The sequence below is a fragment of the Ailuropoda melanoleuca genome, chromosome 5 (assembly GCF_002007445.2).
Source record: "Ailuropoda melanoleuca isolate Jingjing chromosome 5, ASM200744v2, whole genome shotgun sequence".
Lineage (NCBI taxonomy): Eukaryota > Metazoa > Chordata > Mammalia > Carnivora > Ursidae > Ailuropoda > Ailuropoda melanoleuca.
In genome coordinates, this window is record NC_048222.1 from 92,119,813 (window position 1) to 92,147,398 (window position 27,586).

Below are 27,586 nucleotides of genomic sequence, written 5' to 3' on the forward strand. Positions count from 1 at the left end.
CCTGTATCAGGCTCCTTGCTCAGCAGGGAGCCTGCATCTCCCTCTGCCTGCTGCTCCCCCTGCTTGTGGGCTTTCTGTCAAATAACTAAAATCTTAAAATAAATAAAATAAAATCTCATAGGAGCGAGGTGCCTGGGTGGCTCAGTCAAACATCCAACTCTTTTGATTTCAGTTCAGGTCATGATCTCGGAGTCCTGAGATTGAGCCCCACATCAGGCTCCATGCTCAGCAGGAAGTCTGCTTCTCTCCTGATCCCTCCCCCTGATAGCCACCACTCTCTCTATAATAAATAAATAAATCTTAAAAAAGAAAAAAAAGCTCACAGCAGAATACAGGGTATACAGTAAGTGCTCAGTAAGTTAACTAGTGTGAAAAGAATGAATTAGGCATTCAAGTTGTTTAGCAGCATTCCCAAGAGTAGAGGTCACCCTCCCCCCCAAATACTGAAAGTCACCTTTTACTAATTCAGGTGTCTGTGCACTCCATGAATGTTAGAGAACAAAAGGTAGAAAATAAAAGTTTCTATAGGTTATCTTATAATTGAACAACACAATTTTAAGCACAGCCCCAAAATTGGTTTGAGAATAAAGAGCTAACATATTAAACCCACACCCACGCAAGTAGGGAAGACAGAAAGGGAGAATGGAAAGATCGTATGGACTGGGTACAAGTTAGAAAACATGATCTAGCAGAATACTCTGTTTAATTTTCGGAATCCTTATTTGAATCTCTTTACTGTGTTTTCAAAAGAAGGAAAAGAAACTTACCAGAAAATGGCTCCATATTATAAATAACAATTTGGTACTATCATATAGTAAGTCAGAATTATCAACTCTTTATTTGATTTAGAATCTAGATACCAGATTTAAATCAGCCTTAAAAAGTTTAACTATATTCTTCCATCTGTACAGAAAGCATACATCTTTTAACCAGAGAAAAGAGCTGTCTCAATACTAAGTCAATGGAATTCCCCACAATCATAGCCTGATAGATAGATGTTAAAACTGCCCCAAAATTTTGGCAAATGAAGCACTTAAAAAAAGTAGAATTATTCCTTTTATTACAAAACTTAATAATTAAATGATTTCTGTACTTTTTCTTCTAAGAATAAAACAACTGATGTTCAAAATTGGAAACCGGATAATCAGACCAAAAAAATCACATTTATTTCAATAGTTCAAAGTGCAAATACAGCAAGTCAGTTCACGTTTCAAGATACAGTTTTAAGTATAATGAAAACTTGATATACAAAAATGAAAGGGTAAATAGCAGAAATAAAGCTCAATTTTTTTAAAAAATTCAAGTAACCTGAAAACCTTTAGACTAAAATATTCCACTTACAACAATTCAGAAATGCTTTAATTTATAGATACCAGTAGTACAGTGCAATCCCAAAGGACTTCTCAAAGAAAGAATCAGCCCAAGCCGTTCGGCTCAGGACAAGAGTGGACGTTCTCTGTGCTGGCTATTCCTGATTCGGCAGCCTCACTCACACTGTCTTTTGATATGGTTCAACCCCACGATACTTTGAGGTTTAGGCAAATTCTAAAAAATGTTTAAAGTTCAATATGAGGCCAACACCCTACTAAGAGTTTCTGAAATGGCCACTATAGATTTAAAAGATTTTAAAGACCAATTTCAACTTCAGGCCTATGGGGTGGGGAGAGACCTAGATTAATACTTCTTCCATTACTTAAAACCTTTCTGTAAGGTTAGCAACATGGCCTTTACAAGTTCCTCATGAAAATCGTACTTAAATATATATTTACTTATTTCTACACATACAGGACTTTTATGTAAAGTAGAAAAAGTTCCCACCAGGAAGATAATTAAAGGTTGTTAATGTTCTTTGTATCACTTCGCAGCCAAGAAACATGTTTATTTCTGCTCCGCAGAAGCAATGTTAGCCACTCGCTTCAATTCAGGAAAGTGTATCTTCAGGAAGGTTTAGATGAGATACTTATTCAGTCTTTTTCTCAATCTTCTTCATCTTTTCACAGTAGGCAGTAAATTGAGAGTCTGTTCCAAAAATCCTATCCCACCATGTAAATGTTGAAGCATAGTTTCCGATGAAGTTCATGTGGTGGAAATCATGATGCCGAGAGCCGGCATAGAAAGGGATCAGATTTAAAGGGTTGAGAGGAATATCATAACCACTGAAATAAAAATGATAAAGATTATTAAGGAAATAAATATACTTCAAATAACTGACACTTTCACTGGCAGTAATATGCCTATGAACTAATTCAAATAACATTCCACTTTACCTAAGTCACTTTGTTTCTGACAGGTTTACACAAGACAAAAACTCACAGAAAAACAGTACATATTCTAGAAACCATTTTAAGAAATTCAAATAAAAACCTTGAAAGAACTACGAAACTTAATTATTATACAAAGGGGATGAAAAGTGAGGGGTTATAGTAATGAATCTTTAGACAAAGATTTTCAAGAATTATCTTTCTTTTCTGTTTTAAAGGAGCTTTCTCAGCACCGTTTGTAATGCCCGTAACAGTATATGTATCCTTTAGGAAAAGTCAAATGAGTATCAAGCACTAAGAAGGTTAAACCTAAAAATCACTATGTAGCAACTCTTGTAGAGTATCCTTTATTTCCCACAACACATCTAGAATCTGATAGCCACAACTGCACAGCTCTGAATCAGCCACCCCTCCCTTCCTCAGGAAGCTGAGAGGGCAGAAGGGAAAAGACAACTGTGCAAGGAAAGAACGAAGGAAGGAGACATCCTTTACAATTTAATCTGTCCTATTAGTCTGCTTAGCAATAAAGACAGTCTTATGACCATGAAAACAAAGATATTTTATATTTGATACCTTAGACCTGACTGGAAACCATAACTCACCTATGGACATCGATAGTTTCTATCAAACGAATAGTCACCCATGCCCAAAGGAGAATGACGTGATCACATAAAAGCACGATTCCAATGAAAAATCCAGTTCCAAGAATCAGAGTTTCCAAGGGATGTGCATATTCAGCTTCCATTCCAAATGGAGCCTAAAATAAATAGGTAAGAATTCCTTAATATACTGTGACTGTGAATTTTATGTGTCAGCTTAGCAAGGCTACAGTGCCCAACTGTTTCGTTGGTCAAACACCAGCCTGGACATTGCTGTGGGGGTATTTTGTAGATGTGACTAACATTTAAATCGGTAAACTCTGAGTAAGGGAGACCAACTCCATAACACAAGGAGGCTTTATCCAACCAGCTGAAGGCCTTAAAAGCAAAGACTGAGGTGTCACGAAGAAAAAAGAATTCTCATGACTGCAATAGAAACCCTGCTTGAATTTCCAGTCTGTGGTCCGTCCTACGCATTTCAGACTTGCCAAGCCCCATAATCACATGAGCCAGTTCCTTAAAATAAATCTCTGTGTGTGTGTGTATCTCTTATTGATTTTCTCTGGAGAACAGTGACAAATACATATATTCTAATTTATGCATACAGTTTTATAAAATAAGATATATCTAGCCATACATATATAAACAAATAACAGTAATTCTCAATAAAAACATCTTTTTGTTCCTACCAAACATCAAAAGGTCTAGGGATGTCCTTAATAGAATCTTAGTAACTGCCTTTGATGGTTTAAGATAAAGGCATTAAACAAGTGACTTAAATTCTAATTTTGGTTTATGCTTCTGAATTTGTTCTGCCAAGAAAGGGATATTTGATTTAGCAAACCATGTAATCAGGGCCAATGTGGAACATATCGACATAACCAGTTTGCCAAAGGTACATCAAAGCAGCTCTGATAAAATTGGTTTTTGTGGGAGTCGGAATGAGGTGGAAATGTGTTCAGCAAACAAGTCAGTGATTGTTTTAGAAATTGAAAGACGAAAGGTTCATTGTTTTGGGGTCCAATTTAATGACCTTAACATCACTATGGTCTCTATTAATCTGCCACGTACCAACTGTGACAGGATAGTGGTCTGGGCCCAAATGAGAGACTGAATTATTTCATGTAACACTTTTCTTGAAAATGTATAGAACTGGTTGTGTGTGTGTGTGTGTGTGTGTGTGTGTGTGTATGTTCTTCACATGTTCATGCCAAAGAGAAAGAAATAAAAACACCACTGATAATTTTTTTAAAACCTCAGAAGATTTTAAAAAAGCATTTTGCTTCTAATAGAAAAAATGTATTAAAAATAATTCTAACATACCTGAAACTCATGATGAACTTTATGAATATATTTATATATTCTTTTGTGATGCAAGAGCCTGTGCAGGAAATAGTGCCAGGTATCCTCGATCACTGCACAGCCAAAGCATCTTACCAAAAGCGTACACCTTTAGGATGAAAATACTATAGTGAGTATAAAATAACTTATACTTAAACAATCTAAACTTTTACTTGGGATCACTGTTTGAGGAATTACATGAAACCAAATAAGCACTAACCAGCTTGACCAGCCTGGATACACTGATCAACAGACTCTCACAACCGCTACGTACAAGGTGGCTAGAGAATACCTCCTGAGGCAGGGTTAAAGAGATAGACCACTAACCCAATTCTAATTCATTTTTTAAAAATTCACATGTACAGGGGCCACCTGGCTGGCTTAGTAGGTAGAACATGCAACTCTTGACTTCAGGGTCATGAGTTCAAGCCGAATGTTGGTGTGGAGCCTACTTAAAAAAAAACAAAAACAAAAACTCAAAAAAATTTCACATGTATAAAATCAAAGTTAAGAAACAAAGTCCAAAGCTTCTAGGAAAAGAGTAATATTGATGAGGGACTTGAACTGAGATTATCAATAGTAAAATCATCACTTTTTTCCACCAGAGAGGGACATAAGTGCAATGGGCAAAATATATTTTATATACAAATAAACACATACACTAACTTTTATATTACATATATTACAAAGAAAAAGTATACACCTATATGTTGGTATATCTGTATTCAGGTTATGTCACGAGCAGATAGTTGAATACAAATATTATTTGAACACAACTAGTGATCAGGTTATATATACCTGCGTCTATACAGACACAACTTTCAAAAAACCTCAAAATTACTCTCTTTTCTTTTTATTCATTTCAGACTTAAAATGTAATATAGTTTTTCTTGGTATAAGCGGGTGTATCTGTATAAAATCATATAAAGGATGCTACTGAAACTTTTGATGTAACAAATTACTTTCCACCCTAAATAAATAAATAACTTTCCAATAAAATATTACATCAAAACTCAGAAAGAAAAATGGGAAATGTTTTAAGCTTCTACTATGGCTTACTTTTCTACATTTAATTTACTTCTAAAGTTTAGAACAAATGAAGAAAGAAGATAAACATGAAGGATATTTTAACTGGACAATAAACCATGAGTGAGTATCAAAATCAAATCTTTATCTACNGAACCAGGACTAACTAAAAGCTAGGTTTCCAGTTCTGGACTTAAAATTCTTTTTTTTGTTGCTGTTTTTAAAATTCTTTGAGTTCTCTTCCCTAACAAAAAAAAGGAAAAGCATTCATTCAACTGATAACCAATCTAGAGAGCCAGCCTCCAATCTCAGGGCCTTTATTAACTAGTTAACTGGCTCTGTGATGCTCACAACTCAGTTTCCTCAACAATAAAATGAAGGGATTAGACAAGATAATTTGTCACTGGCTACCTCTACTCTGAGATTATCTGACTTCACTACTCCAAACCTCCAGTCTGTGACTGAGGACAAGATAAATCTAGCGCGGGCAATTTCTCCCTAGAAACTATGTTTAACAGACTTTTAATATCCTAGTTCGAATCTGATACCCATTTAGCTGCAGAAATTAACACAAAAATTAATTATGACTAAAAAGTCATGTCATACTATTTAAAGTGTGCACAAATTAGCTTAAAAGATAGTGAACAATGAAATACTAACACCTAGTGGAATATCAGGGTTTACCATATTTTACTTTATATATAACTACATCTTAATATGAAGGAATACTATTAGGACAATTGACTTCAGACTTCAGAGAGAATGGTTTTAGGGGCGCCTGGGCAGCTTAGTCAGTTAAGTGTCTGCCCTCGGCTCAGTCATGATCCCAGGGTCCTGGGATTGAGCCCCATGTTGGGCTCCCTGCTCAGTGGCGAGCCTGCTTCTCCCTCTCCCCTGCACGTGTTCTCTCTNCTTGGCATTCTTTCCCAATCATAAGGTATATTAAAATACTCTGTAAAATAATAAGTTCCACAGATCAAAGGAAGCTGGATACAAAAGTGATTAAAGAGAATTACTTTAAAACATTTCCACTGGTTTTCCCATGTTTCTGGTTTATCCTATGGAGAAAAATCACAATATTTAGTATTAGCCTCTGCTATCAGTAGTTTGACTTGAAACTTAAGAGTGAATTCCTAATTGTTTCTGTAATGTTTCTAGGTGACCTTAATTCTACGTTATTTAATTAATCTTATGATGTGAATTCCATATTACAGTGACTATGTTACTGTCACATAGTCAGGAATCACAGCCTCCTCCCCTTCTAAATTCTTGACAACTGTGATCACTAGTTTAAACAGGTGAAGAAACTGTTAACAAACCCAGGCATAATGATCTCAAACAAACCAAAGAAACACTACAGAATGAGTAACTGTCCAGTCTTTGCGGCCCACAGATCATTTCCTTCCGTCACCCAGGAATTTCAGAGCAGCAGTGTGTTATGCTAAGATCACAGGTGGGTTCTCCCCACTGTTGCGGCAGCCCTGCAGGCAGCGCTGGAAGCCTTTACTACAAAGGGAAATCAATGCTGCCAGCCATTCAGCGGTACTCGTTCCCAGAAATAAACATATTTTTGTTCATATCTGATGATAGAAATATAAACTCTCTGAGCTGGAAGAACTTCAGAAATGGGGAAATGGGTCCAGTGGTTCCCAAAGAATGGACAGTTAACTGCCCACAGATAACGATGTTCAGAGATGAAAGCCAAAACAAGAAAAGTAAGATCAATGTAGTAAATGTTCAAAAAACCTCATCAGGATATCGACTTGCTTAGCAAGGCATATAAAAAACTGAGCCCTACATGTCTCCCTGCTCAGTGGGGAATCTGCTTCTCCCTCTCCCCCTTCTTGTGCTCATGTATGAGCATGCGCGCACTCTCTCAAATAAATAAATAAATCCTTAGATGGCTGCAGTTAGATAAGAAAAAGTACTTTTGGTTTTACAAAAAGATGGTGATAATAAATAATAGTTATTGTTTTGTTTTAAATGTCCTTACTTAAACATTCAAACATTTGCCAGTGACACTTTTTTAACTAAGTAATATCCCAAGTATGGAAACTACTGCTCATTGGCAGAAGCCCAAAGAAGTCAACTACCTTGCCCAGGATCGTACAGGCAGTGATTAGAACCAGGACTAACTAAAAGCTAGGTTTCCAGTTCTGGACTTAAAATTCTTTTTTTTGTTGCTGTTTTTAAAATTCTTTGAGTTCTCTTCCCTAACAAAAAAAAGGAAAAGCATTCAACTGATAACCAATCTAGAGAGCCAGCCTCCAATCTCAGGGCCTTTATTAACTAGTTAACTGGCTCTGTGATGCTCACAACTCAGTTTCCTCAACAATAAAATGAAGGGATTAGACAAGATAATTTGTCACTGGCTACCTCTACTCTGAGATTATCTGACTTCACTACTCCAAACCTCCAGTCTGTGACTGAGGACAAGATAAATCTAGCGTGGTCAATTTCTCCCTAGAAACTATGTTTAACAGACTTTTAATATCCTAGTTCGAATCTGATACCCATTTAGCTGCAGAAATTAACACAAAAATTAATTATGACTAAAAAGTCATGTCATACTATTTAAAGTGTGCACAAATTAGCTTAAAAGATAGTGAACAATGAAATACTAACACCTAGTGGAATATCAGGGTTTACCATATTTTACTTTATATATAACTACATCTTAATATGAAGGAATACTATTAGGACAATTGACTTCAGACTTCAGAGAGAATGGTTTTAGGGGCGCCTGGGCAGCTTAGTCAGTTAAGTGTCTGCCCTCGGCTCAGTCATGATCCCAGGGTCCTGGGATTGAGCCCCATGTTGGGCTCCCTGCTCAGTGGCGAGCCTGCTTCTCCCTCTCCCCTGCACGTGTTCTCTCTCTCAAAAATAGGTGAATAATAAATAATAAATAAATAAATACACAAATAAATAAAATCTTTAAAAAAAAAAAAGGTTTTAGTATATACCCCCTTGAGGAAAACTCCTAGACAACGATTAAGACATCTCACTTTCTTTTTTTTTTTTTTAAAGATTTTATTTATTTATTTGACAGAGAGAGACACAGCCAGAGAGAGAAGGAAGTGGGGGAAGTGTGACCTTAATTCTACGTTATTTAATTAATCTTATGATGTGAATTCCATATTACAGTGACTATGTTACTGTCACGTAGTCAGGAATCACAGCCTCCTCCCCTTCTAAATTCTTGACAACTGTGATCACTAGTTTAAATAGGTGAAGAAACTGTTAACAGNGACCTTAATTCTACGTTATTTAATTAATCTTATGATGTGAATTCCATATTACAGTGACTATGTTACTGTCACATAGTCAGGAATCACAGCCTCCTCCCCTTCTAAATTCTTGACAACTGTGATCACTAGTTTAAACAGGTGAAGAAACTGTTANTAGGTGAAGAAACTGTTAACAGACAAACCCAGGCATAATGATCTCAAACAAACCAAAGAAACACTACAGAATGAGTAACTGTCCAGTCTTTGCGGCCCACAGATCATTTCCTTCCGTCACCCAGGAATTTCAGAGCAGCAGTGTGTTATGCTAAGATCACAGGTGGGTTCTCCCCACTGTTGCGGCAGCCCTGCAGGCAGCGCTGGAAGCCTTTACTACAAAGGGAAATCAATGCTGCCAGCCATTCAGCGGTACTCGTTCCCAGAAATAAACATATTTTTGTTCATATCTGATGATAGAAATATAAACTCTCTGAGCTGGAAGAACTTCAGAAATGGGGAAATGGGTCCAGTGGTTCCCAAAGAATGGACAGTTAACTGCCCACAGATAACGATGTTCAGAGATGAAAGCCAAAACAAGAAAAGTAAGATCAATGTAGTAAATGTTCAAAAAACCTCATCAGGATATCGACTTGCTTAGCAAGGCATATAAAAAACTGAGCCCTACATGTCTCCCTGCTCAGTGGGGAATCTGCTTCTCCCTCTCCCCCTTCTTGTGCTCATGTATGAGCATGCGCGCACTCTCTCAAATAAATAAATAAATCCTTAGATGGCTGCAGTTAGATAAGAAAAAGTACTTTTGGTTTTACAAAAAGATGGTGATAATAAATAATAGTTATTGTTTTGTTTTAAATGTCCTTACTTAAACATTCAAACATTTGCCAGTGACACTTTTTTAACTAAGTAATATCCCAAGTATGGAAACTACTGCTCATTGGCAGAAGCCCAAAGAAGTCAACTACCTTGCCCAGGATCGTACAGGCAGTGATTAGAACCAGGACTAACTAAAAGCTAGGTTTCCAGTTCTGGACTTAAAATTCTTTTTTTTGTTGCTGTTTTTAAAATTCTTTGAGTTCTCTTCCCTAACAAAAAAAAGGAAAAGCATTCAACTGATAACCAATCTAGAGAGCCAGTCTCCAATCTCAGGGCCTTTATTAACTAGTTAACTGGCTCTGTGATGCTCACAACTCAGTTTCCTCAACAATAAAATGAAGGGATTAGACAAGATAATTTGTCACTGGCTACCTCTACTCTGAGATTATCTGACTTCACTACTCCAAACCTCCAGTCTGTGACTGAGGACAAGATAAATCTAGCGCGGGCAATTTCTCCCTAGAAACTATGTTTAACAGACTTTTAATATCCTAGTTCGAATCTGATACCCATTTAGCTGCAGAAATTAACACAAAAATTAATTATGACTAAAAAGTCATGTCATACTATTTAAAGTGTGCACAAATTAGCTTAAAAGATAGTGAACAATGAAATACTAACACCTAGTGGAATATCAGGGTTTACCATATTTTACTTTATATATAACTACATCTTAATATGAAGGAATACTATTAGGACAATTGACTTCAGACTTCAGAGAGAATGGTTTTAGGGGCGCCTGGGCAGCTTAGTCAGTTAAGTGTCTGCCCTCGGCTCAGTCATGATCCCAGGGTCCTGGGATTGAGCCCCATGTTGGGCTCCCTGCTCAGTGGCGAGCCTGCTTCTCCCTCTCCCCTGCACGTGTTCTCTCTCTCAAAAATAGGTGAATAATAAATAATAAATAAATAAATACACAAATAAATAAAATCTTAAAAAAAAAAAAGGTTTTAGTATATACCCCCTTGAGGAAAACTCCTAGACAACGATTAAGACATCTCACTTTCTTTTTTTTTTTTTTAAAGATTTTATTTATTTATTTGACAGAGAGAGACACAGCCAGAGAGAGAAGGAAGTGGGGGAAGTGGGAGAGGAAGAAGCTGGCTCCCAGCGGAGGAGCCCGGTGCGGGGCTAGATCCCAGGACTCTGGGATCACGCCCTGAGCCAAAGACAGACGCTTAACGACTGAGCCACCCAGGCGCCCCAAGACATCTCACTGTCTAAAGCATGTTATGTCTGGTAGTCTATTCTGTTTGAAAGCTGCTATCTTCATCACCACCAGCAACACCTTCCTGTGCTCTCAAGTGCTTCAAAATGCATAAACTTGTAATTAACTTTACTAATTTTGTTGCTTGTCTTTAAACCCTCTTGTTTTATGGGGCGCCTGGGTGGCTCAGTTGTTAAGCGTCTGCCTTCGGCTCAGGGGATGATCCGTTCTGGGATCGAGCCCCACATCGGGCTCCTCCACTGGGAGCCTGCTTCTTCCTCTCCCACTCCCCCTGCTTGTGTTCCCTCTCTCACTGGCTGTCTCTTTCTGTCAAATAAATAAATAAAATCTTTTTAAAATAAATAAATAATAAATAAATTAAAAAAAATAAACCCTCGTTTTGTGAAAACTTGTACTGACTTACATCACAATTCATTTTCGTATTAAAAAAGCTCAAAGCAAGGATTTTTAACAGTTGTGAAACTCAAAGAAAGACAAGGCAATGTGAAACCACACTACCCAGACTTTCAATTTGTTTATAAATAACTACCTGTAACGAACTAGACAATTACTTGTACTGTCTTTTGCCACAGTTTATTTTAAAGTCATGCAAAAAACCTTAACCAAAAAAGACCTTCCTCTTTCTCGAAAAGTTACCACCTCTGACCAGTGAGTGAAGGGCAGAGGGGAGGAGGAGGACAATGATACTTTGGTCCAACCAGACACACCACGAATCCCCCCTATAAACAAATACAGGGGTGACACTGTGGCCAGAATCACCCCAAACATACAGGAGAACTTAGACAACCAAACTAAATTCTGCCTTTCAAAGCAGGCCATTATAAAAAACATTTTGGAACCCCTGTTATTAATTTAGGGTTAACAGGATACTCCCCTTTGGGCATGTCCCTTTTTATTTCCTCCCCTTTTCCTTTTGCTCCTCCCTCCTTTGGCTTAGAGTCTAGTGGCCTGACCCCGCGCACTATCCCCAGAGTGGATCAACGACAGCACCTGAGTGAGCACTTGAAGTGAGATTCCCTGGGAGAGGCAAGAGGGCTAAGAGACTGATGGGAGAAAATGTGCACCTTGACTGCCACCCTTGGTGAGTACAAATTAGTCTCCACAGGTAAAAGTGCTCAAGACGTCCATTTTCTACCAAGACCATGTGCCCCTGAGTTTTAGTTTGGCATGACTTTTTAGAGCAAGTATTAGATACTACCATGGGTTTGCCAAGGGCTGATAAATCACCTCTGATAAGCTAGTCCAGATTCTGTTCCAGGCACCCTGTCAAGCTCTAGTCTTCATAGTGGTAGAGTTCACTATTTTCTGCGTGACTACATCTGAGAAGAGGCCATGTGTCTATCCCAACACTTTGTCATGCACAGTGGGAATCTCAAGGAATTCAGTGCAGTGAAGCAAATATCTAGAATGTAGCAGCATCATGACTCCTCATCTGGGATGACATGAATCCTGCAGAACCACCATCATATATTTAAGGAAAAAACAAAACTTTTAATAGCCCACATACACTTAGTGGCTGAGACATCAGGAGTTGGAGTGAATTGCAAAGTAGCTACAAATCCCCATAACTTCTCTTTCCAGCTAGTTTAAAGATTATAAACCCAAATTAGATAAATGTCACATCTACTGAAAGCACAATTTAACAAATTATTCTTGAAACATTATCAATAATGATATAGGGCTGTCCAATGTGGCAGGAACTGGAAATATGTGGCTACTGAACACTTTAAATATGGCTAGTCTAAACCTAGATGGACTAAAATTAATGTAAAACACCCGATTTCAAAGACTTCTTGTGAGAATGTGAACATAAAATATCCCATTAAGTACTTTTAAATTCTGATTGGTTGTTGAAATGTTTCAATTTATTGTATTAAATAAATTATTAAAATTAATTTCCCTATTTCTTTATATATTTTTATGTATTCTATCAGAAAATGTAAAATTACATGTTTCTTCTTTCTATTTCTATTACACAACCCTGATCTAGGTTCTCTCAAAACAAAGTTACATTTACTTTTAAAATATTCAACATGAATGATAACATTTCATTGCAAGCCCATCACACTCACCTTTTGAATTTTGTACTTTTTCATGTAAGGTATAAATTGAAACAAAAATCCAGGTAAACAGAACAAGAAATAAAGGATCTCATGAACTATCAGGGATCCCCATGTTGCAATCTGGAACTTTGTATAATTATTCAACATATAGTTCCAAGCATTTTTAAATGGTTCTTGTAGAGGGTTCTCAGGTAAAAGTGAATCCACATACTCCACAGCCAAGGATGCTGAACTAAAGATGCTGATACTTTCATTTGTTGCCATTTTTCAAATCTCTGCAGAAAGCCTTAGAATTCTGTAAAAGCAAATAAAAAATAAATAAGCAAGCAAGCAAACCAAGTAAGCCAAACAATGAAATTCCCAGAACATAATTTTTTAAATTCATCTTCTGATCATTTAAAAAATAACAAATACTAAAGTACCAATTCTCAGGTCCTAAACATGTGATAAAAAAAAAAAAGTCTACTGGATATCATCACCATGTCCATTTGAAGACACTGATTTAAGAGACTCTTAATATTAGGAAACAAACTGAGGGTTGCTGGAGGGGAGGGGGGTGGGAGGATGGAGTAACTGGGTGATGGACAATGGGGAGTTTATGTGTTGTAATGAACAATGGGTATTATATAGGACTGATGAATCACTGACCTGTACCCCTGAAACAAACAATACATTATAGTTAATTAACTGAATTTAAATAAATAAACAAATACGCAAGCCACAAGTTGGGGCATCTGGGTGGCTAAATCAGTTAAGTGTCAGACTCTTAGTTGCTGCTCAGGTCATATCTCAGGGTCATGAGATCTAGCCCAGCCCCTGCTCCACAGGCAGAGTTCACCTGAGATTCTTTCCCCCTCCCTGGCCCTCACTCCCTGCTACTCCCCCTCCCTTACAAGGGCACAGGCGTGAGCACAGAACTCTCTCCCTCTAAATAAGTAAATAAATAAATAAATAAATAAATAAATTCTTCTAAAACTAAAAAAAATAAAAGCCGCACATTAACTTTCAAGAGCAGGATCTAAAAGAACAAAAGTGGACAAAGAATTTCAAACTATCGGGGCGCCTGGGTGGCTCAGTCATTAAGTGTCTGCCTTCGGCTCAGGGCGTGATCCTGGTGTTATGGGATCGAGCCCCACATCAGGCTCCTCCGCAGGAAGCCTGCTTCTTTCTCTCCCACTCCCCCTGCTGTGTTCCCTCTCTCACTGGCTGTCTCTCTCTCTCTCTGTCAAATAAATAAATAAATAAAATCTTTAAAAAAAAAAAAAAGAATTTCAAACGATCTTTAAGAGATTTTTCAATGTAGTCTCCGTGGAAAAACTTGTAATTTCAATTAGCAATTGTGGAGTTCGAGTGTCACTTAAAACCAAACAAAACAAAACCAAACACACAAACGTATAAAGAAAAAGTCTGCCAGATAAGACTACATACAAATGAAATCCTTCTAATTGGGGAATAAATAGACAATTATAAATAAAGTCAAAGATGAAATGGCAAACCGGAAAAAAATATTTCCAACATTTATGACAAAAGGCTGCAAAGCGTGCTTTAGAAAAAGACTAAAAACCCAATGGAAAAATGATAAAGGCCATTCCCTAGGGGTTCATGTTAAGATAAATATAATACAAATGTTCACTAAACAAGTAAGCAGCTCAGTTTGACTCAAATAAAGAAATATGCCCTAAAACAAAAGTCTTTAAAAGTTTCAGTGTTCAGGACCCAGTACTGGTAAGGGTAACAATTTGGGGGAACAGAAACCATTATACATCGTTGATGGAGAGATTAGGCCTGTGAAGAAAAATTCAACATTTGTCACAATTCAAAATAAATACACCCTATGACCCAGCAATTTTCTCACTCAGGCATACTAAGACTGAAAGAAACACTGCTAATAGCAGCAAAAACAAAGAAAAAAGAAAAACAACAGAAATAAGTCCATCAACAAGAAAGGAGTTAAATAAACCCTAAGTCAACTTCTTCCATAGACAATTATACAGCCATTTAAAAGAAAAGGAAAATTTCTATATTCTACATAGAAAGATGTCCAAGATACAATGTTAAGTGAAACAGCAAGTTGCAGAATAATGCAGATAACAAGTGCCCCCCTTTTGTTTTTGTGAAAAGGTTATATATTGTGCACTTTCATGCCTAGACGGACAACCCCCCCCAAACAAACACACACACACAGACACAGAAAAGGTATGGAAGGATATCCTAGAATTGAGAGTGGTGACCTTTAGGGAAAAGAGATCAAGAGGTAATAGCGCGCCTCTGCATATGTGCACACCCAGCTGGGGGGGGGGGTTACAGAGGAGAGGAGAAAAATTTTACTTTCCATTTTATACCTTCTTACAATTATCATTTTCTCACAAGTATGCTTTACCTTTATAATAAGTGTAATACGACACCAAATCATAAAAGACAAGTTTAAAAAGAATGTCACTTTCCTAAAAATGTTCACTGTTGTTCCTAATCTATGAACAATGATAGACTACTTTAAAAAAATTATTTTAAGCCTCGGCCGCACTCTTAATAGTGCTTAAAATGCCCCACTTCCCATATTGACCTCCGACCTGTTCCTCATGGAGGATACCGGGAAGCTTAGCCAGCTTCTTCAGCTCTCTGAATTCGCTCTGCATCCTTATCTTTTTGTCCTACTCACTCTCAAATGACTTATACTACCACTCTCAAATGACTTATACTCCGGAGGCTACAGTTACATCCTGGGCCATCCCAACCTCAAAATTTTTTTCTCACTCACCCTGAGAGTGACTAGTCTTATGTTCTCACCTTACCTGAGAACTTGTCTGTCACTTATCCTTTCTCATATTTCGTTTTTCTTCTCTTCACAAAGTCCATCCCCTCAAGCTTAAAAATATACTCAAGTCTTCATTTCTAGTGAAGCTTTCCTAACCTGTATCTCCTCTTCCCCAAACCACTGTTCCTCTTCTTTTTCTTTGAACCAACTTCTTTCTCTAGGGAGAAACCAACAAAAAGCCTCCCCCTGCTTTGCTCTCACCCATACCACTCACTCAACTGCTTGCAATCTAGCTCCCACTCACACCAAGATATCTTCAGTCTTCTAACTTTTAAGGTAAAACAATCATTCCAATTCTCATTTTTCATGAGGTCATTGCCAAACTTGGCAATGTTGAACCAACACCACTTACTAGCTGTGTGACCTTGAGCAAGTTATATAACTTCCCTGAGCCTCAGTTTTATCATCTGCAAAATGTACAGAATAACAATAGTAACTAGATGGTGGAGATCTTTTCACAATGTGCGTGTATGTGTGTATGTGTGTGTGTGTGTGTATTAAATCACCACAATGTACACTTTAAATATCTTACAACTTTACCTGTCAATTATACCTCCATAAAGCTGAAAAAAGAAAAACAATAGTTCTAATGGGTCCAAGACCTAGAGCATGTGAAGTACTTAACATAGGACCGACACATAGTAGCTATAAGAAGCTAACAATTTTGAGCACTTCTTATATGCCAGGAACTGTGTTTTAAGAGTTCTGAATGTTCTCTCTCCGAAGACTTTAATCCTTACCACACTTTCATGAAGTAGGTAATTTTATTATCTCTATTTTATAATTGAAAAACTGAGGTTTAGAAAAAGTAAACAACTTTTGTACCCCAAGTTACAAAAATATTAAGTGGGGGAGCCTATGCACTCATCCCTTATGCCCTACTGTAATCAGAAATAATAAAGCACACAATAAACATTATAGTAAGAAGGGAATAATTCCTACAGCTTTCTCAAGGCTCCTTAAAGATTATCCTAGATAGCCTGTCTTCATTTTCACATTTCCCATTGACTCTCAAGCTATTACAATCTGCTTTCTGTTCTCATCACAGCACCGAATTTACTCTTACTAATACAACCACTAAGGAAGGATCTCCTAGCTGCCAAATCCAACAAACATTCTTTACATTTTATTTTATTTGACCAATCTGAAGATTTGATACTTCTGTCCTTAAAATACTCTCCTTCCTTGGTTCCTGGGATTCACATGTATTCACTCTGATGAAATCTGTGCTACTATGTGCAGCTACTGTGCTAGCTGCTGTCCTCACCGGACTTCAAACTACAAACTCTAATGAGGAATACAAAGCAATAACCAGACTATCATACAATTATGTGATAAGAACAATAACAGGTTGGAAATATAGAGTGCTAGAACACAGAGGACCAGGAAAGAGTTCTTAAACAAAGATGCCATCTAAACTGAGGCCTGGAGCATAAGGGGGAGGTGACCCGATTAAAAGAGGGTAAAGTGGGGTGGGGTAGGAGGAACAGGGAATGTTTTGAGCAGAAGGCACATCAGATCCAAAGACTCAACTTTCTGATTTAGTATGTTTGTGCTACAGCTTTTGAGAAAGGAAGACTTGAGATTGAGGCTAGTTTCCCAAGAATGCTTCCTTACTCCTTTCTAACTATTTCAGAGTACCTACAGAGATGGTAACTATTTCCTGTTTTAAAAACACACTGATCTCCACAACCTTTCTATCCCTAGCCCTCTCTACTAAACTCCAGGTTCTGATTATCTAAAACTCTACTGGCCATCTCCAACCAGGCAGTTCAGAAGCCCATCAAAATCAACGGGTCCAAAGTTCAGAAACTGCTCTCTGCAACCTTGACAAATTCTCTTCTTTAACCTCTAATCTGGCAAACTGCTCCATCACCTATTTAGTCATTTCCAAAAGAATGTTCTAAGTCTCTCCTGGCTAAATTAAGCCTTCAAACTCCCTCCCAATTTAGAGATACTTGGTTTAATTAACATTCAGGAGTTTACTCTCCCAACACAAGAAAGGAAAATGGATACAACTTTGCCAAATGAACAAAAGGAAAAACTAGGAATTGGAGAGGAGAGGGGAGGAGAAATAAAGAGTGAAGTTTCTTTTCCTTTTCTCATCCTTGTGCAACCTGATTGACTGAAAGCCTGCTCTATCCTCAGAAAAAAAAAAAAAGTTATATGGATTCTCTGAGAAACCCTCAAGTTTAGCTGTCCGAAGACAGTCAGCCAGTGTCTGTCCCTCGGTCCTATACCTCAGTTGAGCCCGAACTGCAGAAGTTCCCGTATTTGCTGGAGTTGCCCAATCTCCATGCTTATCCTCCTGAATCGATACAATGCCAGGATATTATCTAAACAGGTGAGTTAACCCCCTTCATTAAACAAATTTCAAGGGAGTGGCTCCCTTAAAGACAAAGACCAAGGCCCTCAGCCACGCAAAACAGGCCCTACCAGGCCTTCCCCACTCTTCTCTCGCATCTCCCACCTCGCCATATTCTTATATTTCATGTGTAACGGACACATTACCTTGCCGGTAATGTCACCCTATCCAACTCCTATTCATCCTTCAGTAACCGCCTCACAAACGCCCTTCCCAACCACACCACCCTCCACTGCACAAACACAACAGATCTTATCTCCCCGGTAGTACTTCCGTTTTTGTAAAATTGTCATCACTCTTTCACCCTGTGCTGTTAACTATCTCCTAATATCTCCTGTCTTCGATGACTATAAAACTCTTAAAGGGCAGGAAACATGCCCCAGCCCAATTCCATCATTTAAGGTTTCGCACCGCTTTCACCTGTTCCCCTTGGCTGCCGTGCTCACATCCGGCACTGGCGCCTGAGTGCGCAACCACGCCGGACCCCGCTCCCCTCAACACCACACAGCAGCTGGCCGGAGCCAGCCGCTCCCGCTTCCTGACCTACCGGCTTCTTTTCCAGACCCTTCACCTGGACGGCCGCGCGAGAACTGAGGGCCACGGTCACCCAGACCCGGCCAGGTGCCGCAGCCTCGGAACCTGTCTCTCCGCGTCGGGGGTGGAGCCAAGAGCGCGAGGCCGGCTTCCTTTGCCGTTATTGGCTTGTGAGGGCTCCCAACCCGCCTTCCAAGCACTGTGATTGGTTCTCGAGGTTGCTGGCATCGTGTGACTCGCGTGAACGAATCCCTGGCGATCCCAGCCATTGGCTCTGCGGATGGAGTGAGGATAGTGAGACCGAGGCGACTAGCCAGTAGCCAGCGACGCAGCGGGCCTGGAGGCGGGGAAGCGCGAGGGCGCGTGACGGCGTGAGGGGGCGGGACACGGACGGCCAGTACAGGCGGGCCGCTGCAGCGAGTTGCCTTGGCAACCTGGGTTCCTCCGTAGTTCCTGCAGCGCCAGCGCTGTCCCGGTAAGAGGGCACCAGGGCGTCCTCCCCGCGACTTTAAGATGTGATTTGTGTAGCAGTCGCTTCGCCAAAACCTGGGAAGAGAATAGCATAAATGCAGTTTTGACTGTTTTGTGTTTACAGATAGCTCCGCCTTCTCTGGTGTACCTTGGATTTAGATCCTTCTCCTACCTTGTTTCCCCAGCCCCAGTATCCTTTAATAAACTAATAGAGAGAGAGAGAGAGAGAGAGAGAGAATTTCCAACGCAGTATATATCCTGCGATCATCAAGAGAGTTATCGTTATCCCCATTTTGCAGATGAAAAAACAGGAAGCTCGGAAAAGTTTAGAAGATTATTTGACGTAACAGCTGGCAGATGGCTGCTCCCCTGAAGGGGGTTAAGGCCTTGACCTGGCGGATAGTGCGTGGGCTGCGAGAACGCCCAGGTGTAATCCCCAGGGGAACAGGGAGCTCCAGAACATCTGGGGCAAGGAGGGGGGCGGTGCAGGGCACAGAGAATTTCACACACTTGCAACTTCTCTGTGCTGCCTTGGCCTCATCTCAGCCATCTCTCAACACTAAAATACTTGTGTACGAGGGAATAATGGTAGCGTGTACGGTGTAATAACATACGAATTTAAACTTAAGAGTACCTTCTGAAAGTTCGCACAAAGGCACCATTTGGTCTAGTGGAAGGCATTTTCTATTCAGTAGTTTCAGGAAACAGGATGCTGTTGTTTCTCTCAGGGCTATGCTCAAACTGGTTTTTCTGTCTGAAATAATCAGCCCTCTCCTCCCCATCACCTATCAATTCAGGTTATCATCTGCTTGAGGAAGTTCCCTCTTGAGGTATGTCTCTAATTAGGTTCAGTGACCTCTGCTGTCTTGCCTAACTGCCCCATGTCTGACGAAGGCATGTCTGTGAAGTATCATGACAGTGAGGTCAAATCAAATGAAAATAAATGGGATCTGTCTTTTGGGTGGTCAGACCCTGTCTTTAGGAGGCCTGTGAAGGACGGTGAATGGTGCCATGGAGTGCACCACTCAGGTCCCCTTCTTCAGGACTGAAGCAGGCATTCACCCTACCGTGTGTTGGCAAAGAGCCACCTCTCCCCACTGGCACACCCCCTTTCCTGGGGGCAGCCTGAGTCCAGTGACTGGTTGATGCAGGAGTACAATGGCCCAGCCCCTCACCAGCTCCAGAGCTCTCCCTCTTATTGGCTGAGGTTGCAGGTGTGACTGCATCTACAGTCCGCTTTTCCATCTGCCCAAACCTGCTGCGCTTTCTCCAGTACTCTTAAGAACATGCACTATGGGGTCATATTTACCAGGCTTTGTCAATTAGCAGTGTGCTAACTCCTCAAAGTTTTATCTAGTACCTTTGTAAAAGAGTTTATGATGGTAAATAATATGTATGTAAGGCCATTTGCATAGTACGTGGAATAGAGGAAGTGCTCAGTAAATGTTGGTTATCATTTCTGACTTAGAGTCCTACCACAGTAGATATATTTTCTAAATCAGAACAGGTGTATGTATTGGAGGGGTCAAATTACTGTTTTAAATCTTGGACATTTAGAGCTGAAAGGAAATATAGATACAGCAGCTCAGCTCACGTATTTCCCCACAATAAAAAGATTGTGGGGAAATACAATAAAGAGATTGTGGGAAAGAGAACAGTAACAAAAGTGGTAATTTATTGAGGGTACTCTGTATTCCAGGTACATTCACATACATCATTTCTTTCAAATTCCACAATAACCTTGTGACACAGACATTGCTGTTGCCATTTTAGAGCAGAAAGATAAAGGTCAGAGGTTAGGTAACATGTTCAAAGTCAAAGCTAGCAGCTAATAGAGGGGGATGCAAATTCAGAGCCTTTTAATTCTTACACCCATGGATTTTCCAATACATACACTGCTTTTTTTCTTGGAGTCATGAAACCAGGGCTGGAACCCCAGAGTCTTGACTCAAAGTGTGATTCCACTCTCCCATGTAACCTCTTCTCCAAAATGAGGCACTGGCTGCCATACAAGTCAGTGGGAGGCAGTTTGCTCAAGATCAAGCTGAAACAAGAGGCAGGCTTGTTTAGCACATCACTGTGTAATATTATGCTGTCCTTGTAGCTATTAAAAGCGAACTTTCATAACCCATCAGCAGCTGAGCTTATAAATACCTAGGTCCTCATGCTATAAGAGATGATGATAAAAACCAGGAATCACATGCCAGAGTCCACAAGGAAAAGGAAGAGAAGTCAAAGTCTCCTAGCTGTATACACGTCATCTACCTTAACCGTAGCCACCAGTGCTTTTGGCCAACAAGGCACAGATCCAAGCAAAGCAGGCAGCAGAGTTGCTTCACAATGCAGGTACCCAAATCTAGCCTTGAACTCTGCTCAAACCTGGTACTGTTCCCTTGGCAGGATTTCTAAAACATCTCTCTGCCTTAACTTCTGAGCTCTCTTTGTCAGATAATAATAGAACAAGCCAGGAATGCTTTTGTATGTCTTTTTTAAAGGGGGCCAACTGGAAAGACAGAGGGGTATGGGGGAGCAGGGTATATCCAAAGCCTCTGAAGACATAGTTATGAATCTACCTGACAAACCTTGGCAAACTACTTTATAGTCTAGCTATTAAAGCTTCAAAGGAAGTAAAGACAAAGAGGTACTTGACATGCTAAGTATCTAAGACTTTGTTACCTTAATAGATTAATGCATTTCAAGAAAAGCTTAAAAATTTATTTTTTAGATAAATCTTTAATCGATAATTCACAGAGGTTTCATAGAATAGTAGTGTTTGGAAGTGACTGGGAAAAATAATGACACACATTTTCCTTTGATGCCACCGACACAGCTAATAGCGCTCCAAGCTCATTACATCTTCAACATGTTTGTTGACAGTGGATGTGCTTGGAGCCACACTAACGCAGAAATGCACTGTTTCATAAGGTAAGCAGAGGCTTTTTCTTTTTCTGATTAAATTCCTTATATTTCCATTTATAATTAAAAGTTCAAATAAGTATTAAATGTGGTTCTATGTTTAAATTTCAGTACTCTGTATTAAACTAAGTGCAAATTTTATCATAGGTGTAATTCTTCCTCTTGATTTTCTACTGTTCTGGCTAAACTTCTGTTAATGCTAACCTTTTAAATTCCTCTTCTGAGGCATAGCCACCATATCCCTTTGCTATTTGTTTTATTGTCATCTTGTGCTCGTATTGGGGACAGAGGAATATAAAAACATGAAATTTCACCAATACTTGGGAGACTTTTCCCTGATGGTTAAGATAACTTTTTCTTGGATCACAGTTTTCAATGACTTCAGTTACTGATAACAGACTTGCCTTTTAGGTTCCTCTGGCCACAAGTTAAAAATACTGATTTGTGAAGTTAGAAAACGCAAATTTTAAAAAAGAACAGAAAAACAAAACAGGAAACTTTCTTAATATGAAACTAACTAGATAAAAATCAAGGACAATGTGAAACAAATAATATACAAACTTTTATTCAAAGATATTCAAGAAAGACATGTTTTGGTCATTTTAAAGTGAGATTAATTAAGATCTCAGAAAAACTGTATTTGATCAACACATATGGCTACTCACAGAAAGTTGTCTCTTCTGTTAATAGCAGCTAAATTTATACACACAGAAAAAATTCTTAAGACCATGCAAATTCAGTTGAATTCCATACATTCATTATATTCATCAAAAACCTGCAGTAATGTTCATGCCAAAGTGTTACTTTAAGAAAAAAATTAAAAATACACACCAAAACATTACCGAGATTAAACTAAAGAAAATAATAAATAAGCATAATTTATATTTTATTTAAAAAAGTTTGGCATCACACATATTCAAGTGTGTTACACCATGTTCATTCCTCAGAAGTGGCATTTTTAAAGTGTTAAGCATTGTTAAATATCAAAAAATACAACTCTGTTTTACAATGTAGTACTGGCATAATTCAAAGTACTGTGCCAATTATAAATAGTATAATCAAGTTTCAAACATCTTTTCAAACATATTTAAAGGAAAGCATATAGACACACATTTATATGCACACAATTTATTATACTCATGTAATCAAAGATATTTTATAAAAGCAAACAGTTTTATCCCTCAGCTAGTTTGTATACTTACACAGATTTTAATACCTGTTCAAAGATTTTCAGTTCCTGTGTATACAGATTTTCAGGAGAAGGAATAAAGATAAAATTTAATTTTACAAGAACACGTTACTTTATCGTCCTTCACAAAATAATCCATAGTCATTCGAGGTTGGTAAGAACTAGTCTTTAAGAAAGCAACTGTTGTCTAAAGACTACAGAATAAGTACTGTAGTCCCGGTTTCTTATTAAAATTCAGTCAGCTGCTGCTCATTGCAGAAAAAGCCTATGCAGTGCTTCTACCAAAAATAATCTTCAGTATCTGAGGCCTATTAAGGCAGCCGATCTGATCTTCTGCTGAGACTTAAAGAGCAGCCACAAGTGGAGAAGTGCTAGACTCTGAGTAGCTTCAGAAATACTTGGTGAAGCCTGCTTCTCGTGTATAAATAGGCCAAAAAGGTCCTTCCGGCTCATAATGGTTTATCAATAACTGTGACCCCTGAGCAAAGAAAGAAAGAAAACAAGTCACAGGCAGCATTTTGTACCTCTGAGAAAAGAGTGAATTCTCTATTACTGAAACAGGGACTGAAGGAAACATGGAGTTTCAAGCGTTCTTTCTTCAACTTGAATACTATTGTCATTTTAATCTAAATGACAGAGAAATCTCTGCTTAGTTATGGACCAGAACTACATCAGATTACTTAATCCAGAACTATTCTTTTGCTCTTTATGGTTATAATGGAAAATAATTTTACTTAGGAAATATCAAAATCCACCTAATACTCAAAGGGACACAAGAAACTTTTGGGGGTGATGGATATTTTCATTACCTGATTGTGATGGTGGGTGCATGGGTATATACATATGTCAAAACTAATAAAATTGGGGTGCCTGGGTGGCACAGCAGTTAAGCGTCTGCCTTTGGCTCAGGGCGTGATCCCGGCGTTATGGGATCGAGCCCCACATCAGGCTCCTCTGCTAGAGGCCTGCTTCTTCCTCTCCCACTCCCCCTGCTTGTGTTCCCTCTCTCACTGGCTGTCTCTATCTTTGTCAAATAAATAAATTAAATCTTTAAAAAAAAACGAATAAAATTGTACACTTTAAATATACATTGTTCTATGTCAGTTATAGCTCAATAAAAAGCTATTAAAAAATTTCACCTAATTTTGAGCCATGTTATTCTGGGAGCCTACTGTATATAGCTAATATGGCTAATTAGTATAAACTCTTTTCTCTCCACGACTGGGTCAATATTTAGAACGAATATTAGAATTCAAAGCAATATGCATACATATCTATCATCAGAATAATATGCAGCATACAACTTTAAAGACTCATCATTATATTCATTAAAGATTACTACTATTTCTCTTACAAAGAGAGTGGACCAAAAAATGGTATTTTATAATTCACCTAGTGCTATGCCTAAGTAAGAAAAATTACTCCACAATCTCACTACCATACTATCACATGGCTCCCTGCCAGGGGGGATGCTGCAGTAGTCATTTTCTTGCTTATCTGAGTAATGAAAGCCTTGCCACAGAGTGAACTCCACTCTACTGCATACAGATTTTAGCCATATTTAATTTTATTATACGATTCTGCACTAGAAAGGTTTGGGATTTTGAATTCAAATGACTGTAGAATGACAAAACAATACCAATGCTTTATTTTAGAATATATACATCCAGTATTAATTGAGAAAATTCTCCTTAGAACATTCTTAATATAAAAATCATGATGACTTAATTTTTTTCATCTAACAGAAGACTGTAAGAAAATTAGACAATTATTACCTGCGTAACTTCTCCCTGTGCTCATACAAGATGACACAACTGTCCACTTATCAGTCGTTGGATTATAATATTCTACAGATGCCAAGTTACAGGAACCATCATCCCCGCCAACTACATATAACAGACCATTAACTGCACAAACTCCTTTAGAAAAATTATGCAGAGAGAAAACAATTATTTTAAAAATTTGGTTAAATATAAATATCCCTATATGTATTTCGTGAGGTGATCCAGAGACACTAATTTCCTTGAAAAGGGGCAAGAAGAGAAGATGGTGAACATGAAAACAATTCCCTTTATATTTGACAGTCTAATAGCACTTCCAAGCTCCTCCTCGTTCCATTTATGCAGTACTTGTTTTATACAGGTATTGTTTCAATTATCTTCATAATAACCTTACTTTATAGATCAGAAACTATTTTAATTCTTACTTTGTTTTAAAAAAAAATTAAAGGTCAAAAAGTTTAGTTAACTCTCCCAAAGTTAGCTTCTTAGAAAATCCTTAAGAAAAAATATAAATTGATAGAAGGTAAACATGATTCTGAATTCTGAAATGATACTGAATGGTTAACTATTTTATCTCCTGTAAAAGGAGAGAAAAGTATTGTTTATTTCATTATTACTAGAATAACTCATTTTTTTGCAAAAATTCAAAATGTCTGGAAAAGTATATATAAAAAAAGATCACCTCTAATTCTGTACGAATTAGAATAATGACCATTGAAATTCCAGTCGATACTCTTGCTGACTCTTATCCATGCATATATACTCAGATACTTCTTTTTTTAATCTTAAAGTTGCTTATACTATACACACTTTATTACCCAATCCCAAACAACATATTGGACATTTCCCTAAGTTAATAAATACAGATCTACATAATGTTTAATGGCTGCATAGTATTCCATCCATAATACCATAATGTAATTGTCTTTTGCTGATAGATATTAATTCTTTTCAGTTTTTTTGCTCTTATCAATGATGTTGCAATAAACAAGGATCCCTCTTGCATACTTTTTTGCATACTTATGCAACTGTTTTCTAAATATGAATTTTTACAAAGAAAACTGAGTTAAAAAGTAAACTTGTAAAAGCTCTTTATTTTAATATATACTTTAAAAGCATATTTTAAATAATTTCAAATAAGGTTCAGAGCTAACTGGTACCAGAGAACATCAAAACATCCAGAAGGATGGTGCCCACACACTGGTTTCTGTAGTTTTGTAGATGGTTTTGCTAACATAATTAACAGATGCTTGTAGATTTTTAACATAACAAAGTAATGAGTCCAAATCTCTATACAACATTTAAAAGTGCACTACCAATAGTATCTTCTTTTTTTTTTTTTTAAAGATTTTATTTATTTATTTGAGAGAGAGCGAGAGAGCACAAGCAGGGGGAGTGGCAGAGGAAGAGGGAGAAACAGGTCCCTACTGAGCAGGGAGCCCCGATATGGGGCTCAATGTGGGGCTCAATCCCAGGACCCTGAGATCATGACCTGTGCCAAAGGCAGACGCTTAACTGAGCCACCCAGGTGCCCCAGCAATAGTATCTTCTGTACAAATGGAATGGATCTTCTCTACTCAAACTCAGTTGTGTTACTCTTCTAATCTCTTGACAAGAAGCAAAGTCGTATCATTTTAATGTAGCTCAACTGCTTAAAAAACAAGAGCAAGATGATAGTTCTATATATACCAATTACTGACTTATTCTTCTAGCTAGAAGAAATAAGCTAATTTTGATTTGAAAACAATAAAACATATGTAGAGGGGAAAAAATCAGATTATTCCAGTGTTCAGGAAAATAATGAAAGCTCAAAAGGCAAATAAATGTCCTAATCCAGCAAGGCACATGCACATATTACTGTGGCTTTTCTAACCTAATGTGTATTGGGATCAAGCACTTATTCTTCTTAGGGCCCAGATTTGTGGGTACCACGGTTCTGGACTATCTACAGCCAAGAGAATTTTAGTACCTCACCAAATACAGTTGATTGGATGAAGGGAAAGGTCCTTGCAGTCCCACATACTTAGTCTCCCCTCATAATCACATCAACTTAATTAGAAATTTTTTAAAAATAAAGAGAAATTAAGAGCATTTTGGGGGGGATGGAGGGTGCATCTTGCAAAATCATCCAGTGGTATACAGTACAATGAGTTTGAGAATTGTGAGGAACTTATTTTGGACTATGGGAAATGGCATGAAGATAATGGCATTTTAAAGACAATTAGCATTTCCTGAAAAGACTATTTAGCTATCCTGAATCTATTTTCCATTTTTACTTCCCTTCCATGGGTCTTCTTTTTATGTAGTTAGTTCTCTAAACTTGAAGACCTCAGCTTTCTTAAATTACTTGCTGTTGTAGGGGACTGCGTGGCTCAGTCAATTAAGTGTCCAACTCTTGATTTCGGCTCAGGTCATGATCTCAGGGTTCTGGGAGATCGAGCCCTACATCAGACTCCATGCTCAGCGGGGAGTCTGCTTGAGGATTTCTCTCCCTCTCCCTCTGCCCTTCCCTCTGCTCATGCTCTCTCTCTCTCTAAAATAAATAAATCTTTAAAAAATATTACTTATTGTTGATATTGTTTAGCTTCTCCAATTTTAGAAATCATGAACTATATTAAATTAGGGTTAGCTTCTTCAAGCTTCAGATTCAGATAAACAACTAGCTTTTAACCTAGTATAAATTTTACTCAACCAGACTAAATTCCCTAAGGACTGGGAACTCCAGTACATGGTATGTAATCAAAAATATCTGTGGTAAGAATGAATGAATTTAAGCATCAAATACAGAGGGCTCTTCTTCTAATTTAGTCTACATCATCACCAAAAGGTAGCTACTAAGCTAGACATTCACTATATAGGATTACTACATAAGTTTCTGTCTTTAA

The 27,586-nt window shown here is 38.1% G+C and overlaps 3 protein-coding genes across 5 annotated transcripts in view; all 3 read right to left on the reverse strand.

Annotated features, from left to right (window-relative positions):
- Positions 1 to 1,141: 1,141 nt before the first annotated feature.
- Positions 1,142 to 18,486, reverse strand: MSMO1 (methylsterol monooxygenase 1). The gene is made up of 6 exons (XM_034661413.1): positions 18,358 to 18,486; positions 12,640 to 12,925; positions 6,140 to 6,285; positions 4,184 to 4,313; positions 2,864 to 3,018; positions 1,142 to 2,156 (listed from the first exon to the last, which is right to left on the reverse strand). Exons 2-6 carry the CDS (start codon positions 12,892 to 12,894, stop codon positions 1,961 to 1,963), a joined length of 882 nt encoding a protein of 293 aa, XP_034517304.1. The 5' UTR covers positions 12,895 to 12,925; positions 18,358 to 18,486; the 3' UTR covers positions 1,142 to 1,960.
- LOC117802466 lies at positions 18,305 to 21,226 on the reverse strand. Its single transcript, XM_034661728.1, has 2 exons — positions 20,710 to 21,226; positions 18,305 to 18,890 (listed from the first exon to the last, which is right to left on the reverse strand). The coding sequence occupies exons 1-2, from the start codon at positions 20,730 to 20,732 to the stop codon at positions 18,305 to 18,307; spliced, it is 609 nt and encodes a 202-aa protein (XP_034517619.1). The 5' UTR covers positions 20,733 to 21,226.
- A 1,617-nt stretch (positions 21,227 to 22,843) lies between these two features.
- KLHL2 (kelch like family member 2) overlaps positions 22,844 to 27,586 on the reverse strand; it is a 96,471-nt gene continuing 91,728 nt past the window's right edge. For all 3 annotated transcript variants that reach the window (XM_034661411.1, XM_034661412.1, XM_019807975.2), the window contains 2 exons: positions 24,696 to 24,839; positions 22,844 to 23,398 (listed from right to left, as the gene is read on the reverse strand). In XM_034661411.1, the coding sequence (XP_034517302.1) occupies positions 23,370 to 23,398; positions 24,696 to 24,839 (173 nt within the window). In that variant the 3' untranslated portion in view covers positions 22,844 to 23,369. The remainder of the gene's footprint in view (positions 23,399 to 24,695; positions 24,840 to 27,586) is intronic.

Coding starts and splice junctions, on each gene's coding strand:
- MSMO1 (XM_034661413.1), bottom strand. CDS start 12,894: ATGGCAACAAATGAAAGTATCAGCATCTTTAGTTCAGCATCCTTGGCT. Junction 6,286..12,639: donor AAAAGTACAAAATTCAAAAG/GTGAGTGTGATG, acceptor TTTTCTCCATAG/GATAAACCAGAAACATGGGA. Junction 2,157..2,863: donor GAAACTATCGATGTCCATAG/GTGAGTTATGGT, acceptor TTTTTATTTCAG/TGGTTATGATATTCCTCTCA.
- LOC117802466 (XM_034661728.1), bottom strand. CDS start 20,732: ATGACTCCAAGAAAAAAAGCAGT. Junction 18,891..20,709: donor ACTCCAAGAAAAAAAGCAGT/GTATGTATTGGA, acceptor TTCTCTTCCCAG/GTTTTGGCGAAGCGACTGCT.